At 36.7% G+C, this 17,476-nt stretch overlaps 1 protein-coding gene across 3 annotated transcripts in view; it reads left to right on the top strand.

Moving 5' to 3' along the window:
* Positions 1-17,476, top strand: part of gas7b (growth arrest-specific 7b) — a 127,933-nt gene that overhangs the window by 18,438 nt on the left and 92,019 nt on the right. Inside the window, exon 1 of one of the 3 annotated variants that reach the window (XM_015356697.2) lies at positions 11,952-12,046. The exons of the other annotated variants lie outside the window; for them this stretch is intronic. Coding sequence (XP_015212183.1) covers positions 12,044-12,046 — 3 coding nt within the window. The 5' untranslated portion in view covers positions 11,952-12,043. Of the gene's footprint in view, positions 1-11,951; positions 12,047-17,476 lie in introns of those variants that run through there. 3 annotated transcript variants of the gene reach the window in all.

Genomic DNA, 17,476 nt, shown 5'->3' with positions numbered 1-17,476 from the left:
CAGGGTCGTCGGCAGGGTGTCACCACTGTCTTCCGGCCAGGGGATGGGTCTTGGCCTAGCTGATTGGATCATGTTCCAAATCTGGAGGAAATGGGGACAGTCTCGTCCCAGTATGACAGGGTATGGCAACTGCTCAACTACTCCTACCGTTGAGCGGTAGGTCCCCTGTTCTGTAGAGATGCTCAATTCGACCGTCGGATAGTCTTTGGTGTCCCCGTGAATGCAAGTAATAGGTATTCCCTTTGTTCTTGGAATCTCTAGTCCTCCCGGAAGTATTGTAGGGGTCACCAGGGTCACCGCACTGCCAGAGTCCAATAAGGCCTCGATGGGTTCTCCCTCTATCTCGATTTTCGTAAGATGGGGATCCTCGCGGGTCGGGACCCCCGCTGTAAGGTAGTTGCATAGGGCTTCATCTCGGGGGTCTACCTGCATGTGTTCGGGCAGGCCAGGGCAATAGCTGGCTAAATGCCCTTCTTCCTGACAATTAAAACATCGCCGGGTTTCTTCCCATGGCCGGGCCCTTGAGTCAGACTTCCCCCGAAGGTTTTTTTTTAACTGTATAGGTTCCCGATAATCACTATACTTTATTGTCGAAATTATTGCCGGTACTTTATTTCGGTTTCCAGACTCTTGGGGCTTCTACTCTCCTCCCTCCGAAAGTCCCCTTTTCTCTCCCTAATCAGGGCCTCTGTGGCATGGTGTCTGTCCACCCAGTCCACGGCTTGATCTAGGGTCTGGGGATCCCCTTCACTTACTTTTCTTTTCAGGTGCACAGGCAGACTCCTCACGAAATGATCCAACACCACCCTTTCTACCACCTGTCCTGGGTTTAATTCTTCTGGCTGGAGCCATTTCTTTGCCAGATGTACCAGGTCAAACATCTGAGACCTCGTAGGCTTGTTCATCTGGTAGCTCCAATTGTGGAACCGGACTGCTCGTATCGCCATGGTTACCCCTAGTCTTGCCAATATTTCGTTTTTCAGAGTCTCATAATTCTCTGCATCTTCTTCTTTTAAATCATAATATGCCTTTTGGGCATCTCAAATTAAATAAGGGGCTACTCTCCCAGCCCATTGCTCTTTGGGCCATGCATTTCGAGCTGCAGTTCTTTCAAAGGTGGTTAAATACGCTTCCACATCATCAAGCTCAGTCATCTTTTCTAGCGTAATTTGTTCTTCCTGAGCGGTGCCTCTCCCCGCTACCGGGGCCTGCTGGATTTCTTCCCTTAATCTGCACAACTCTGCGCGTATTAATTTTTGCTCCTCTATAATTCGTTCGTTGGTTTCTTTTGGGATTTGGTTCGCCACCAGTTGCGCTTCGTTAGCTTCTCGTTATCCTTGTAATGCCTGGAATTGGGCGAGGGTGGCCTGGGACAACTGCTGTAGTAATTCTTCCATAGCGTTTCTTCACACGCGCAAAGCGGAACCCGCATACACACACACACAAAAAAAAACTTGCTCTCTTCGATTCTCAAACCCGAGCGGGAGTTGCCCGCATCCTCCACCAATTGTGGTGTCTCCGGGGGATAGTTTATGTAAACGAAGGTAGTACTTACACCACACTTTACTGTCCTCAGATCCGTGGTGTGTCTTCCAACACAGTCCGTTATCCGTTCCCTTAGTCCTGATTCGTTCCGAGTTCCAAAAGTCCGTAATAAAGACAATCTGCGATGTATCCTAAACCAGTGTCCGTAATCCTAAATCATAAACCTTTCTCCTTGCAGTCGTTCGTTGTTCCTTAGCCCGATCCGTAACAAGCACCTCTTTCCACTCTTTTCCTCCAAAACACATTCACCTTCCTGGCTTCCACCCTGTTCACTGCCTCCGGGCCACTTATATCCCGGTTCCTGATGCGTCTCAGCTGTGTCTCGTTGTCTCTTAAGGTAGACCCTTTCCATCTACTGGTCAGCTGATTCTTTTTGTCCACCATCTCGCTAAGGTCCATCTCTAGCATTTTCAGCATTTCATTTCAGAAGTACCTGTTAGAGATGACCCTTCCCCATGTCCTCTTACAGACTGTATACAGCGTTTTATTATTACACAACACAATTATTCACATATAACTAGTGACTTGGCTGTTTTTCCCACCAACCAATTCTTCTGTCTTTCATGTTGTGCCTTTATAGTTTGCAGCTAGAAGCTCAAGAAAGGAAACAAAAAAACATACACAAATACAAAAGGCCATTTACTGTTTTGTCTGCAAATTGAGATCCTTTCAAGAAAACTTAATCTTTCCTTTTATATTTGCAATCCTATTAGTGCAAACATTCATACAGTAGTTCACATTGTGTGAGCATATACTGTAAAAAGACAGGGTATTTTTAAAATACTGTACATACTGTAGGTACACAAGTTTTACCATCCTGTGATGCATAATACAAAGATGAATCAGAGAAAAATGTATTCAGATTGGCTTTAAAACCCCTTTTATGGTTGGGCGGCTGTTAAGGAGGAAGTAAAAATGTGTATTATTGCTTTTATACACATCTCTTAGTATTATGAGTGCAGTCAACTAATAGATAATACTGTATATCACACACCTACAGTAGAAACACCTGTATCTTATGCTCATTTTTACTTTATGTGAAACCACTACATACATACAGTATCTAATATAATATACATTATATATAATCTAATAATATAGAGATGCTGGAGGGAAGAACCCTAAATTGTGGGTCCCTATGTCTTGCTTTATTAAAAAGGTCTGAATTTCCAAGAAATGTTCTTTAAAACATTCAAATTACAGTAATTTTCAGTTTCCATGACCCATGTCACTCATTCCAAACCAAGTTTATAATGTTTTAAACTGGCCTAGCATCTGACATTAAGACATGTTGTTCATATGCTCATTCAGTTATTTTATGGGGGACCTACAGTATGAGTGCACTAAATCGTATGTGATAGGTTCAAATTGAAGCTACCAGAAAGTTGTTTGTATGGTGGGACAGAATAATCACCAGTGAATAGAAAACAAGTTATTAAAGTACCTATCAACAACTTCAGCAAGCATATAAAAGCATTTGCATTAATTGTTCCTTACTTGCAGATTAACTGTACAGATATTTGCTAGGAGAAAGCTAAAAGGCTGTGAAAAATCACACTTTTAGTGCAAGGTGAAAAAGGAAGTGCGATATCGGAAAGCGACACTGGGCTTCATTTAAAACAGTAGAGTGAGGGCAAAGAGATTTTTCTGATCAATACATTAACATCTTTTAGCTCTTTGGAGTCTTGGTTCTTTAATGTGGCTGTACCACCTTATATTTGTTCCAAATAAACTGTTCCAGTTATGCAATTGTTTCATTAAACTGTTCTAATATAGCCCTTGATAAAATTAAACATTGCTGTGTGCCAGTATTTGTTAGTGACCTAGAGATTTATGAAGCAACTTTGTATTGTTTTGCAATGAAAATGCATAATAATGCAGCTAAAGTTGTAATTATCGTTTATGTTATGGGTTTCCATTCATGAAAATAAAATGGAAACAATTAAAAATGATTAAGGTTATCCTTTACAGCTGGGGAAAGAACAGTTTCAAATTCAGTATGTTTGGATTTTGATCTTATATTCAGACAACAAGCTAAACAAAGGCATAACGTGTCATTTTAAAATACTGCTTCTTTCAAGGACAAGAATGCTTGAATATTTGAGTTACTTTTTCATGCACTACTTAACAGCTCTTATTTTCTTAAAGAGTTAATATGTTTTCATAATTTTCAGAGTACCATGAAGAAATTTTTAGATTTCCATTGTCTGTTTATAAAAAAAAACTTTCCTGCACAACTAACTCTTTCTTAAGAGTTGTTTTGCAGGAAAAGAGGAACTGAAAGCTGGTGTGAAAAAATATTGGAAAATCACAATGGCCACTGTTTCTGATTACTGCACAATGTTTTATTTCACCTCTGCAAACACTTGGAATTTGCGAATAGCAGTTCTGGTAATGAAACCGTAATGAAACCTAGCAAATCAGTATGTGCTGTATGTACTGATCAAATGTTCAGTCCTTCTTTTCCTCCAAGAAAGTTAAGATATGTGCAATGCCATGCTGATGAGGGAAAGATTTTGTTTTGTCCATTTTAATCCTTGTCTTCCCTTCTATATAGGCCATTGGGGATATAACTAAGGGACGTCAGCAAATAGCTACATACTGTAGCCCAAATGCTGTTTTCTCAGCAGTTCAGAATTAATGGGCTTCCAAATTGCAAGATTCTGGACTTTGAAAGATTCAGTCTTTTACTTGCTTATCTTATACTATGTTATTTTAGCTAGGCAGGTACATAACTGAATACAAAATTCTACATTTTCATGAGTTCTTGAACTTTCCACACAAACCACAACATGCTCATAAAGACCACTGGTCCACTTTCCCAGCTAGAATATCTTAATGAATTGAGTTATAGTCATTCTGAACAAGATTAACCAGAAACCTGATTATGCAGGTTACACTAAATACACACAGCCTTCTTTGCTGCAACCTGCAGACAGAGCACACATGTCTAGAAATGTTTTTCTTAAGGAAAAAGATAAAACACGTTTTCTTTTAAACTTTCCTAAGAAATACATATGTCTGCTTGTACTGACTTAGATGGCATTGAGAAATGTGAAAATAAGCACTGGAAGTTCCAATAGAGGGTGTTTAGATGTGGTGCTGGTTTAGGCTTTTTAAGGATAACTGGAGAGAAGTGTGCTGTTTGATAATCAGTACAACATGTGCAAAAGAATGCATGTCAGTGGGTTAGCTAACCCAGTTATGGACATTTACTGTTTTTATAACCACTGTACTCATGCATTGTTTCTCACTGTTAACCCATATTGTCATAATTCTTTGGTTGGAATTGTTTAATCAGATTGGATTGTCCTTTTGTACTTTTGTTCTACTATGATGTGGTTTGTGGTCAAAATGCTGACAAGACAGGAGGAGCTGGTATAATATGCAAATATGTAAATATGAAAAGATGAATATGCAATCTTATGTCAGTTGCCAAACAAGCCCATCTCTTGCAAGATACTGTAGATCTGTTTTGTTGCAAATGGGGTACCAGTCCTCAAACACTGATTGTAATGTGTGAAATTTGGTTTGTCACACATAAGAACATTGAATATTAACTGGCAGCTGCATTGAGCCAGGACTGTTTGTTTTTTTTCTTTGTATTTGTTTCTAAAGAGGATACAACCTGCCCTTGGAGAGTCAGTTATGCCATCCTCTTTACTTTTCACATCACATTCTGCTTTTTAGCCTTGTGGAGCTAAATCTAAAATTTAACGTATTCAGTGAAGCCTGTAGCTTACTTTTGAATCATCAAACCTAAGCCCTAAATGCTGAAAAGAGAAGAAAAGAAACACATTTTGGCTTTGGTGCCTTCTTTGGGCGTGAAGAAGGCTCCACAGCCAAAACATTGTGTTTCTTTTCTTCTCTTTTCAGCATGGAATAAACCTTTACCTGTTCCTTTGCAGTCTATGCATGCTGACGCAGCTACTTACTTGAACTACTTAAGCTCTAAATATATACTAAAGCACAGCACATTTTTAACAGTATTCCGATTTGATTTGAAATGTAGTCAGAAGTGCATGAGACTGCTTCTTTAAAGAAAGATACTGTAGAAAGATACAATTTACTGTGATGATTGTAATAAGAAGTCAAGAAATTATTTTTGTGGCATTCGAGTTTTAAGGGCATGACTGTACTTCTATTCCAAGAGGAGAGGAAGTGAGTGAAAGCAATTTTTTATGCACTTAGTCTTTCAAAGGAAACAAGTTGTACTAACCAGATGTTCATGGCCTTGCTCTAAAATTACTTTAATGGTGGCAGGGAGTATACAGAAATACACATTGAGGCTGATTGGAAACTGCTTGCCTAAAAGCAAAGGCAGTAACATGTAAGACGTGCACTTGTTCAACTTAGAGGTTATCATGAGAATAAGCATGAAAGCAGTTCAGATCACTCTTCACGCAGCTGGAGGTCTTTGAAAACCACTGAGATACATAAAAGAGAAGCTAGGGAATCAAGCAGTAACGGGTCTTGGAAAAAAGAGACATTTTGTAACATGTGCTAAGACGTGCAGTCCATGTTGTGACTTCCACTAATACTCAGAGTGATCTAGCAAATTTCAGAACTGATATGATGATTAATAATAATACATCAATAATGGGTTTATTACAAGAGAAGACCATTATTGTACATGCTGCATACGGTGCAAAATTCCATTGTGTACTGAATATTTTAAAAGATAGTGGTGGGTCACTACGATCTTTTAAGTTTTGGTTTAAAAAAAACGCATCATCTATAAAAAACAGTGAATAGATATTATTACTATTAGACTAGGCTTTTTCAGCATGCAGAGAACAAATGTTTCCATCTGTAATGGCCATGGTATTGCAGAACACTATGGTCCCCAGGGCAGGCTTTGGGAAAACCAATGAAACTGAAAACTCACACAGCTGGAGTGAGAAAGCACAAGCCTTTGCATATGTATTACCATTTTGTCAGTTTCTGAGGGGGAATATAATAAAATAGATATATGCCCCAGTCTTTGTTCACACAGAACCCACTTTTTCAATGTTGGTAACAGTAAACTTAATTTATTTTAAGAGTGTATCTTATACATTTCACAAACAGCTTGCATTTGTGAAGTGATTTCTCTCAAAGAAATTACTCTTGAGATACTGTATTACTATTTTTCGTGTTGAGGGTATGAAAGACAATCAGTCCTGTTGTGGCTCAGTGGAGCTCCCTTTAGAAACTGTTTTTGAATGTTTATTGGAAACAAATAGGTTCTTGATTATTTTTAATTAGGTCGCTAATTTATATCGAAGACTTTGCCAGTTTCTACCATGCTCGCTTTAAAGAGAACTATCTGGTGGTACAGTAAATGTTATTGAAATTAATTATTCCCACATGAGTTTTCAGTGATGTGTCATCTCAATACACACTACCCTTTGGATGTGCATTATTGTCAGGCATAGTTACAGTATACCTACATGTACATACCACTAACATGGTATAAGCACTAAGCATGTATATTTATGCATGGTATGTTCTAAACAACATATTCAGAGAAGATAACTATGACAGATTGAGGACATTCTTATTTGGGAATGCAGTCTTTAAAGCAAATTAATGAGAGCTACTGTATGCCTTCTGATGTTTCAGTAATATAATGTTTTATTAGCAACATTTTTTTTCCTTCCTAAAAATGAGAGCATCTGCATGGGGACTTCAGCTGAATGTTTTTTAGGCAAAACCTGAGAGAACTAGATTTTTTTCTGCGTACCGTAACCTGCAAAATGTGACTGCAGAAACAAGGAAGCAAAGCAGATTTACAGTAGTATAGCTCAGTCATATTGTTTGACTTCTGACCCCCTTCAGACAGTGATGCTGACAGGAGAATAGTACCACAAACCTTTCCTGCCAGTACACTTGAATATTAATGCCTGAAGTGGAGTTTTTTTGTTCAAAACAAGGAGGGGAGATGAACTGTATTATCCTGTCAGAAAAAATTACACAATACCACTAGTTAAAAATGACAGTGTGCTTGGCCATACAATGAATAATACTGTGCTGAGAACTATTTAAAAAAATATGAATTGATTAGCCTGACTTTCAAAAAACCACAAAACATATACTGTACTGTAGAGCAAGCAATTAAAATATGAGTGAATATAAGCAGATTTCTTGTACTGCAGTCACCTCAGGGGCATGTAATTGTTCAACCCTTTATTTTCAGGAGATGTTTTCACATACATGTAACTACTACAAGACCTTCAAAACATAATTCTGGTGTCTACATTCCTGCAGTGGTCCCTTTAAGAGATTGCCAGTGCATGTGTAAAAGCTGAGTTTTGTGCTGATATACATTAGTGATGAACTGAAGGATTATATGCTTTTTATTATTTCCTGCTCATACTGTAATTGATCTCATAACTAATTTCAAAGACATGATTTTTCACCTGGAGTAAAATTAGTTCTTAAGGTCTCTTTTGAAGCCTAATGCAGGTGTTGAGGTACATAATATTTCAGTTGAAATGAATTTCTCATTTCACTCTTTATCAATTACTTGTCTTCTTATGAAGGCTGTGTTTAAATTCCGTTTGGCGTTAATAATCACTTTCCTTTGATTCTCAAGTTTAAGTATTTTAGTTTTATAAAAGTAAAAACAACCTGTGTCTTTTACAAGAGTGTACAAGGCTTCATAAAATAATTCAGCAAACCCAAGAACATCAACATCTGTGTCTCCACAAGGATCTCACGTCTGAGGCCTTCTGGAGCCATGTGCTTAACTTGCTGTGTGGCAACTTCAACATTGATGACGTTTAGCATGCTGAATGGAAGTAAAAAAAAATCATAAATATTTTGTAAGTAAACAAAGCAGAAGGTCCTTGGCTTTGATCCTAAATGTACTGTAAATGTAGGTCATAGGCATTTCTGATCCACATCTGGACCAGTGATGACAAATGTGGACACTTATTTTACAAATGAATTTTTTTTTTACCATGTGACAGTTGTCACCCTCGACAGTCTGTGCAATTCATAATGACTCAAACCTCATCTATAAACATGAAGGAGCCTACTTCACACATTAAAGCTAGAAGAAAACCAAGAGGTTGGAAAAATGAATCCAATTTTCATTCCTTAGTCACCTTCTAAAGTGCACTTTGGCAGGACTAAATATCAAGCATCTTGATGTACAGTATGTGCATAAATTATTTACATGTATGGTACTGTTAGCACAGTTAGTATAAAACATCACTACTGCAGTAATGGAGTTGCACTGCTGTGGCAACTGAATAAGATCATAGTTTCTATTCCTTTTTCTTTGTTTTGGATGAATGTTGAAAACTGTATATACTACAAGTATCTGTGTATCCTGTTGGGTATAATAATATAAAATCACATGTATAAGAAAATGAATTTTTATTTTAAAGAATGTACAGTAGCAACAGCTCTTAAAAATGATTATAGTACTACACACTGTAAATCCCTCCACAGAGAAAATGATGTATAGTAGCAGTACTAGATACTGTATGTCAGTAAATACAGTACTAAAACAGTATAGTTTTGTTTCTTTGTTCACATTAATATCTGGACTAATAATTGACTTCATAGACCATTATTAGCTTATGTACTATATGGGAACAAGTAATAGGTTTATTCCATGCTGAAAAAAAGAAGAAAGAGAACACAACGTTTCGGCCGTGGAGCCGTGTGTGAGGTGTGTGCTCACACCTGAAGAAGGCTCCACGGCCGAAACGTTGTGTTCTCTTTCTTCTTTTTTTTCAGCATGGAATAAACCTATTACTTGTTCCTTTGCAGCCTACGCATGCTGACGCAGCTACCCACCTGAACTACTTATGTACTATATAACAACGATGGTCAGAAGTAATGTATGTGCAGCATTGTGTACTGTAAAGGTTTTTAGTTTAATCATTTGCATGATCATTTTCTTGAAATTTCATCCCTTTTGACTCAGTTGGGACATGTAACTTCTTCAAAATCAGTTGTGGTTTTTCAAATAGTTATTTTTTACTTGGTTATTAAACTTAATTAATCACACAAATAAACTAAACAGCAGTACATGCAAACTTGAGGAGCAGTCATTCTCATGAAAAGGTTGTTTTTTTTTTCATTCAAGGGAATGAATAGCATTTTCTAAATGGCACATTGATCATGAAACTGATTTGGTGAAATTGTTATAAGTAACAGCTAATGGAATATAAATGAATGTGCAAGGAGCAAAGTCTCTGATGAATGGCAGGGGAGTTGCAGTGGGTGATACTTAATGACACTGGATATAAAGAAAGGTCATTTCAGTCAGCACCCACTAATTGTTCAAACTATTGTAAACAGAAACAAATGAGACTGTGTAATTTGTAAAAAAAAGTATGTTTCTTTGTGTTATGCTTAAACAATACTGTTTAAAAAATACCATTTAAGACAATGTATGCTTAAGTCAAATGTACCAACCTTTGGCGACATGACGGCCAGAGTAAACAAATACTGTATAACAGCATTTTCAGGGCACCAGTCTTGTAATTAAATGTCTTAATTTAAACATCTATTAAAAAGATGTCTTTAAGTATTTAAAAAAAAAGCATTACATTTTTGATTGGCCTGAATACATCTTTCAGCTAGGCCTTTAGAATTACCCAGAGCTTTCAGAATTGCAAACCAAATGAGTTACTGTACATGCATTCTATGGATTAAATAAGATATTTTATTGGTATACACAAGACCTTTTTTGGGGTCTATGTAAGACTGTAAGCAATAATCTTTTGGAATAATTAAATAATAATTAACTGTAACAAGTAATGTTGAGGTACTCCTCACATTCTTCAAGTTCGTTTGCATGCTAAAAAGACATTTGACTTCCCACTGAGCAGACTCCCTCTTGTGGTTTTATTTGTGTGCCAGGCTCCTGTTTGCCTGGATTGTGTTTGGTATACTGTATATGTTTTCAAGCACTGTCAAACCTTGTTTTGCTCCAAGCAAGTATTAATGTCCTCTCGAGCTGCCTGTTGGATCCTTTCAGTATGTCTGTGCATCTTCGTGTGTGCAATTTAGCGTGTGAGAGGGTCAGTGCTATACGTAATTTAAATCATCTGTTAGCTTTAGGAGTTTATATTTTTTGCAGTGAAGTGTTGCTTTTATTTACACTCTTAATTACACACACTTAACTGTGCATAGCATAAAAAGTGTGAGAACTAGATTATTGAGTCCCGATAATGTAGAAATACAACAATGGGATGTGTACTATATAAATGCAATATTCGTAAGTATTTTCACTTTCATATAAATTGCAATAAACATTGTTAAGCTTCATGTATTTGAATGTTACAGTATGTTTGCTATGGTAATTCAGCTGTTCCTTCAAATCAAGTGTGAGCTAAGACGAGTTAGGAGCTAGGATGCTCAAGGGCAAGGTGTTACAGTGGTCTGGCCCTCATTTTACAGAAATATGACATGATAGAAATAGAAACCTTGTACATTTCAAGAACTGAACAGACAAGAATTCTCTTTCTATCATAATTAAGCTTTCAATCCTTATGTCATACAATGTAAACATTTGTTTTATGGCATTTGTTTCCCCAATGACTACAATCTGCTTCATCCTAACTACTGTATATTGTGTTATCAACACAAAATAACAAAATTATGAATTACTAAATGTTCTGTTCTTGTAAAATTTAACACAGATACATCTAAGCAGATTTTTCTGACCAAATCACAATGAATTAAAAACTACAAAATAAAACAAGCAAACTAAAGCTACAGTACATTGGATCTACAGAATCTTTCCCAGGGAGTAATTATTTTTCAGATGAGCTGGAACCAAGCTAGAATAGCATTTCTGAAACAAGTGCAGTCTTTAGAACACTTAACAGCATGGTGCCTTGTTAAGAGAAGAACATTTGTGAAACAGTTATTTTGCCTTTTTTCCATATTCCACTGCTGGAATACACAAGCAGCCTAGATTCAGACTGGACAAAGTTCTAATTCCCCGAATTAATGAGAAAGACACGCAGCAGGGCTTGGAGACGCACAGGCTCAATGTGATTAAGAAGAGCTAAAGGGACAAGCAACACAAAACACACATTGTTGCTTTGAAAGCTTCTCTACTGACTTACAGTGTTGGTCATTGTGTGCAATATGATCTAAGAGAGCACCCTCATTCCATCTGGGAATGTGACTTCAGACCTACACATCTGTGGAAACAAAAACAGACATTTTAAAACTTCCAAATAAAGGGAGTTAGCTGCCGGAAAATGGGTTTCTTAGGGCATTTTGGAAAACAAGACCTCATCTAAAAGACCACTCTTTCATTCTTTTCATGGCCTTAGATTTGACCTTGGGTATAGGGCCTTTGGATGTAATTAGTTTCTAGAGATGTGACAAATGTTTCCTCCTTGCTGTACTTTTCACAAACCAATAGCTCTTGTCACTCCTTCAGTGCTCGCACTAGATTGCTAATGCTCTCCAACCATTCACACTTCCTCACTAAGGCATTTGGCTGCAGACAACTTCAGTTGGAAACTAGTGGTGTGACAGAATGGTAAGGAATTAATTTTAATCTAAAGGCAGCATGTTGCATTTGTTTTGTCTTTCACAATTTAAGCTCCAGATCTTTAAATAAGGGCTTTCAATACAATACTGCAGTAGTTTGTTCATTGACTAATAGTTTCCTAAAAGTATCATCCATACTGTACATGCATAGTTCTTAGTGGAACAAGCAACAAAACACTTTTTGCAGAACAAGTGATACATTGAAACAATGCAATATATTGAAAGGAGTTCTTAAAATAAGATTAAGGTTTTGGAAGATAATTAAAAACTTCTGTGCAACAACTGTTGAACAAAGCTGCTGGGTTTCCTGAACCTGCACTCTTGATTCAGAATTTTTTTAAACTCACTTGTGTTTTCCTTCACACATCTTTGGAGAGACACTTATTCTACATCAGTCCTAACAAATACTGTATTGATTTGCTTGGAAGGCCAAATACTATAGATAAAAAACAGAGTATTACAGGTCTTTTAACTATTGATTTCAGCTATTGTTATTTATTGATCATTTCAGATTATTTTTTTATTTTCATATGTACTGTAAAAAGAATCCTGCTACTACTAAAATAATACACTGGCATTTCAGTTGTATTTTGGTAAAAAGGTTGTATTATTTTATCTGTATTAGGGAGATTACTTTTGCTTAGGTCATGTAATTGCTGAGTTTCATCAGTAGATTTAATTGTAGAAGATATTTCAAGTGGATATAGGCTTGAATTTAGCACAGATGGAATTTTAGTTAGGTTAGAGTAGGATAGTGGGGTAATTCATTAAACTGCAAGTCAGTCTTTCATGGCTAATTCACATTGCTTTCACATAACACAGCCAAGAGCAAGGAAGCAAGCTTACAGCCACCTCCCATTGAAAGGTCAAGGGAAGCAGAGAGTATTGGAAAAGTATGGCAACATCCAAAATCATTCTTCTGAAAACTATGCATTGTATAATTCTTCTGATGCAATGTACTGTATATACAGTAATGATGTTCTGCTTCAGCTAAAGAATTACAAAATGGTTTTAAGGTATTTCTAGCATAGAAATGAAAAGGTGATTTTTTTTTCAAAGGCTGCTACATGTGAGTTGAGCAAAACACTAAATGACACATTTATTGATTATTTAAAAATATTCCTATTCTGCAATATCCATACTTGCTATGTGGCTCTAGGCTGAGTATAAGGAGAGCTCCTATAACACCTAAATACCTGTCCTGTGTCATACAGTTAGGCACATTTAATACAGTTAATGTGAGCTTCAGTACACCTTCAAATTGAGCAGGGTTTGTATACCATAGAAAATAAATAAAAGTGGTACTGGTAGGATGAGGATTAAATGAGTACAGTAAATACGTGGAGAATGTTAGTTGTTAATGAAATTTCACTGTCTGAATCTTGGTTCTATACGGAGCTGGTGTATGTTTAACACTTGAAGCCATGCACAATAATTTTCTTGTATTTGTTCTGAACAAAACTGAAAAATGTCACTGCAACCTCATCACACAAATGACAGTGTGATATAATAACATCAGTAAATAGTCATGAATCCTTAGACTGTAGATCTGCAGTGACCTTTGCCTGAGCCTGTATTTTTATTTATATTTCAGGAATTAAGACAACCCTATTTAAGATGGAATGATAGAAGTGATTTTATTTGGTTTTGGCTTATCCTGTTTGGCTAAGGGAATGACAGCCTGACTGTAGTGATGAAGCCATCAGAGCTCCTCCCATTAAGTGGTCTGAGCTATAAAGCTGGTGCAGAGAGATAATGGAATGGAGTGAGCAATGCAAAGCTACTGATACTGGGAAGGTGTATTAGGCACTCGAAACGTATCTTAAGTGTGAGGATGTGGGTACGAGTTTGGAGTGTCCCCACCCCTCCTGAGCTTTCACTTAAAGGCTCATTTTGAAGCCAGTTTCAGATAACGATGTCATCAGAGTAACTTTGATGCAGCATTCATGTGTTTCATTACAAATGTTTACTAAAAAAAGATTACACTGTTACATACATTACAGTTACATCCATAATTTCCAGTTACATTTACATTCTAGGACATTTAAGCAAACAAAAGTTTAGTTTTCCTCAGGTCAATTACTTTTATGATGTACATTCCACAACAATGTAATGAGCAAAAAAGAATTTCAGTTTGATTTACCTTATTAATGAAAAGTAATTAGAATGGTTTGCTTTGATCTAAGAAAGAGGGAACTGAAATAAATGCTTTTTAAATAAATGCCAGTGGTGGTGGCATTTATGTCGAATTAAGAATGCATATACAGCATCTGAGGATCCTTCAGGCAGCTGAAAAGTTCCTCTTTCAGTTCTTAATGATACTAAACTTCCTATAACTGTTTCGCACACTAAACGAAAACATAATTGTATAAGAATGGGGGCTGACTAAGTTTTAGTGATTGCAGCTATTATCTTTTTAGAATATGTTCTTACAAATAAATACAGTTGATGAGAGGGCCTTAGCTTTTACATTTTCTTATTCATAAACCAAGCTTTGTGAACTAAACCAAATGTTGGCAAAGAATGTGGTGGATGACTTTAATGTCAGTAAGCAATTTCATATTACAGAAACATTTTTATATACAAAGGCCTTGACCAAGGCAAAGTCTCTTTGATGATTTTCATTTCATTGTGGTCATCCTAAACAAGATAGATGTTAAGGATGTTAGATTGTACATACAATGCAAAATAACATATTTTATTTCAGTGTTTGTTATTCCTTTGAAATTGGCTGTAAACAGTTGTTAATTGAGTCTCCAAAGCAATTGCAAATGGCAAAGATCTCCTAAAAGCATTGCTTCAAAGCAAATATAAAACATAGAATTTGAATTCTTTTTTTTCCAAAGGTGTTTTGAGTACCACCAATTTCCTTCTGCTAGTCTGTTGCATTATTCATGATGGCACAAGGCTGGCTGATTTCATCACTCATAGTGATGTCCATAGTCCATAGCAATCACTAGTCTTCACATATACATGGCTTTTGTGTTGTTTGTAATGTGAACAGTTGTTGTTTTTCTTTTACCACTGCAGTAGCCTGGATGCCTATTTTATCTCCTTTGGATGGGTTGATGTTTCCCAAGGAGTGACATATGAAAAGCCACCACTAATATCTTAGCCAATGTTTAAAATCATTCATTTTGTCTTTGAAGTGACTCTACAAAAAGATAGAAATAGGAAACCTTCCACTGAAATCGAAGTAACAATGGACAGTTTTATTCTTTGTTTAAATCTGTTGATTATCAGTTATACATTTTCTGAAAGAACATTAGCTGTAGTCCTGTTCAACAAAGCTATAATTGTAGAGGAGATTATAAAAAGGTACAGTATAAACCCAGTATGACAGACAAGAATATTAGATTAGATATGAGGCATTCTTGAATACAGTTTATTAATATCTCCAATACAATACAATATTTGTACTGTATACTACATTTTGTATTAAACTTGTAAAAAGGTGTTGAACAGTAATTAGTAAAGTACAGTAATTTAACTGGATGTTGTTTGCTGAGTCTGACAAGATGTACTTGTTTCATTGTAGTGCTCAGCAAGGTTTAATCTATGAAATCCTGAGGAATTCCTTTCTTTTTTGATGTACAGTAGCTATAAAGTTATTAACTTAGCTTTGGTAACAAACGTTGGCATGAACATACAATATGAAATACTTTCTGTTGACTGCAGCTCCAGAAATCAGTCATCCTTTTACCATTGGTATGCCACATACACTCGGGGAAATGTGTCTTTTTCTTTTTCGTGCCGAGATAGTCGCATGCGAGCACACCTTTGAGTTTAGTAGATCAACATTGGCCTGATGATTTCTTTATTGATTATTGCTTTCTATGTCAAGTCCTCTATTATGCATTGGTCTACAGTATTTCCAGTTTATTTATTGTGCAGGCCTATTCTGTTACAGTATGGCCTATTGTTTTTTCTTATATTATTTTTAGTTTCTGTTACCATGTTTTTATTAATGTCACATAAAAGTATCTTTGCCTTTCTCGTGCAATTTTTTTATATCAGAAACATGCACATTTAAGCTTATTCAGGAAAGGTCTCATAAAAGTGAAGCTCTTTTTATTTATTCTTAAAACTAATCATAAAGAGGACATCTAATTCTATCAGCTTCTTTAAGCTTTAAAATAATAAAATTCTGTCCTTTTATAATAAACCTGATCATGAATATCTATCTTTCTCTCAGTACAGTAGGTTCTAAATGCTACTGTGTTTAGAACACAAGTACACATTTCTGTTAATTTCTTATACTTGGTAAGAGTTTGTTCAGTTCTATCTTCCTTTTCATGTAGAAATTTCTCTTTCATTTGCTTTCATTTTCATTTGCAAAAAAAGTTCAAAAACTGTTTTATGATGATAACATCACTGTCACGACTATAGTCCCCCCTCCTTAAGGGTGCTCCAGCCCTTTCACTAAAGACTTCATTCTCTGCACCTGTTTCCCATTCCCAGCCCACCTTAAAAGCCAGGCGCTGACGCTCATCCGGGCTCTGCATCTGATTTCCGTATCGTGCGAGTCCGGGACCAGGAAGCGCCTGGTCCCGTTAAGGTTTTAATCTCGGTTCCCGTTCCCGTTCCTGTTCCCCGTCCGCCGGTTCCGACCCGGCCTTCGTGGTTTTTAATTCCTTCGTCGGATGGATCTCCTGGTTTTGGACTTACCCTTGCGTTTTGGATACTCTATGGATTACTCTTGGATCGTTCGCCTCGGCCACACCTCCCCCGTGCACCAGCGCACCTTGGACACGCCCCCTGTCTTCTGCCCCGTTTTCCTGCATGACATTTCCCCAATGTTTCCCCACTCCGTCGGACTGTGTCGTCCGCATAGGGTCCGGAAAGAACTGTTCGTTACAATCACACATCACAAAACAATCACACTAATTGTGTTGTATTTCAATTCCAGACACTGCAGTGGTCATCTAACGTTTGGTTTATATAGTGTTTGTGGCACTAATATTCTGAGGTCCTTCTACTGTTTTGTAGAGTTTATTTTTGTTAAACTAAGGTTGGGCGTAGTCTCAGCTACTCTATTTAACAATGTATAACAAAATATCCATATCTTAAAGTCTGATTTAAAAAAATAGAATTTCTCATTCAGTCAAGGGTGTACACTATTCCTTTGGAACTGTGGGTATTAAAACATGTTTTTGAAATTAATAAATTGAGCTGGGCAGCAAGGAAACTAGTCTCCTCAAAGTATTACCTGTTTGTGACAAATATAACAGATGGTCCAAAAGAAATTAAAATCAAGTGACACTGCAGACCCACTGATGATTTCAACTTCAGAGAAAATGAGAGATTTAATTCAAAATCTTATCACAGTCAATCAACTGGATTTCATTTAGTTACATGGGAAAAGGAATACAAAAGAAACTGAGTGTGAAGCTCTTAAAGCAAAACTTTATTCAAAGAT

Source organism: Lepisosteus oculatus, chromosome 9 (genome assembly GCF_040954835.1).
Source record: "Lepisosteus oculatus isolate fLepOcu1 chromosome 9, fLepOcu1.hap2, whole genome shotgun sequence".
NCBI lineage: Eukaryota > Metazoa > Chordata > Actinopteri > Semionotiformes > Lepisosteidae > Lepisosteus > Lepisosteus oculatus.
This window is presented reverse-complemented; position numbering and strand designations above follow the sequence as displayed.